At 48.8% G+C, this 1,481-nt stretch overlaps 1 protein-coding gene across 1 annotated transcript; it reads left to right on the top strand.

Moving 5' to 3' along the window:
* Window positions 1-615: 615 nt before the first annotated feature.
* Pmar_PMAR008875 (hypothetical protein) lies at window positions 616-946 on the top strand (the record flags this gene model as incomplete). Its single annotated transcript, XM_002788730.1, has 1 exon — window positions 616-946. A coding segment is annotated over one exon (331 nt), but the record flags the coding sequence as incomplete, so codon positions are not given.
* Window positions 947-1,481: the final 535 nt, after the last annotated feature.

The following is a 1,481-nucleotide window of genomic DNA, read 5'->3' as shown; positions in this document are numbered from 1 at the left end:
CTGATGGAGCTCGCATCAGTGATATGTCGAGCACTCAGGTGAACCCATCGTGGTGGAGCCAGCAGACGATGCTGCCAAGATCATCGTTATCGCATCGGCTTGGATTGGGCCCCAAAAGCGTTTCACAGATGCTAAGCGAAATCATGTTCGCAACGGAGCCTATCAGGCTCACTGTCACGTCTGCGCAGGTTCGGTATGCACGAAAACATGGGTACGGATATTTCGCGGTGGAATGCAACTGGAGTGATCGCGGTTTTCCCCATTGGAGCAAGCTCCTGATTGCCAGACACCTTCTGGAAGGTCATGGGCTCTCTAATCCTCCGGAGTAGCCTCTCGCGTTGTCTGAAGCGATCACTACCGAAAGTGAGGTACATATTTTGGATGGACGCCGACTCCCTGTTCATGAACCCTAGTGTGAAGATTGAGAATCAGCTCATCATTCCCAATCCTAACAAGGATTTCGTATTTTCTGGCGAGCGAGAGATGATTATTAACACTGGACACTTTCTCCTTCATAAATCACAGTGGAGCCTCGATTTTCTGAAAGAGGTTTATAAAATGTGCGACAGCGATTGCCATCACTGCTTTCGAAGAAGGCTACGCGTGCATCCACAGGTATCCCTCGCCCGGGTTTGTTGAGCAAGGAAGCGTCATTGCGTGAGTTCACCGGTAGACTTTTAGAAACACAGCTGAGCTCCAGATATCTTGCCGGGGCTACCTCTAGGGATCCGTTGGATGTTCAGAAAACGAAATTCAATCGACTGATGGTCTCTAGTGTCAGCCAGGCGGATACCGAGAAGGCTCAGTCTCTGTTGCCGCAGCATATCAGGGCGCGTGTTCAAGTGGTGCCCATGAAGACGATGAATTCTTATTTGAATATCTACACGCAAGGAGATTGGATTCTGCACTTCTCAGGCGTTAGTGATAAGCATTCGGCTACTGCCAAGTAATGAGCTTTTCGATTACCAAAGTTTGATAGGAGCTGCGATCTTGCACTGTGTATCGGGGCCCCCGATTCGGGGACGTCAGTTCGTATTGGAATGCTACCTCTTATCGTGATCATTGGCTTGCTCTCATGGCCGTTGATATCGCGACTTCACGATAATAATACTAATCGTTCAGATACGCGCCGAAAGCTTCGTGGAGCCCCGAGGATGAAGTCCCGATAGACCTGGATGAGATTATCCATAGCGTTGATTGAGCTCTCATGTCACATTCTCTGCCACCTCACTTCTGGTGATCTCAGTCTAACTCAGAGTGTTGTTTGGATGGACGCTATCAAAACAGTGATCGAACGTATGTTCTCGATGTCAATTCGGTTCGGTTGCATATATGTGGTTGACCAAGATGACAGTACGAAACACAACTTAAGTCGAACAGCAATGTCCGCTCCACCCGCTCTTTCCATGAATCTTCAGCAGAAGATAGGGAGCGCAAACGTTAGAGACTAAGTCCGAAGAGAAAAGGAAAGAACGAGACCT

The sequence above is a fragment of the Perkinsus marinus genome, assembly GCF_000006405.1.
Source record: "Perkinsus marinus ATCC 50983 genomic scaffold scf_1104296927874, whole genome shotgun sequence".
NCBI classification, from domain to species: Eukaryota; Perkinsozoa; order Perkinsida; family Perkinsidae; genus Perkinsus; species Perkinsus marinus.
Note: the sequence above shows the minus strand (reverse complement) of the source record. Positions and strands in the feature narration are given on the sequence as shown.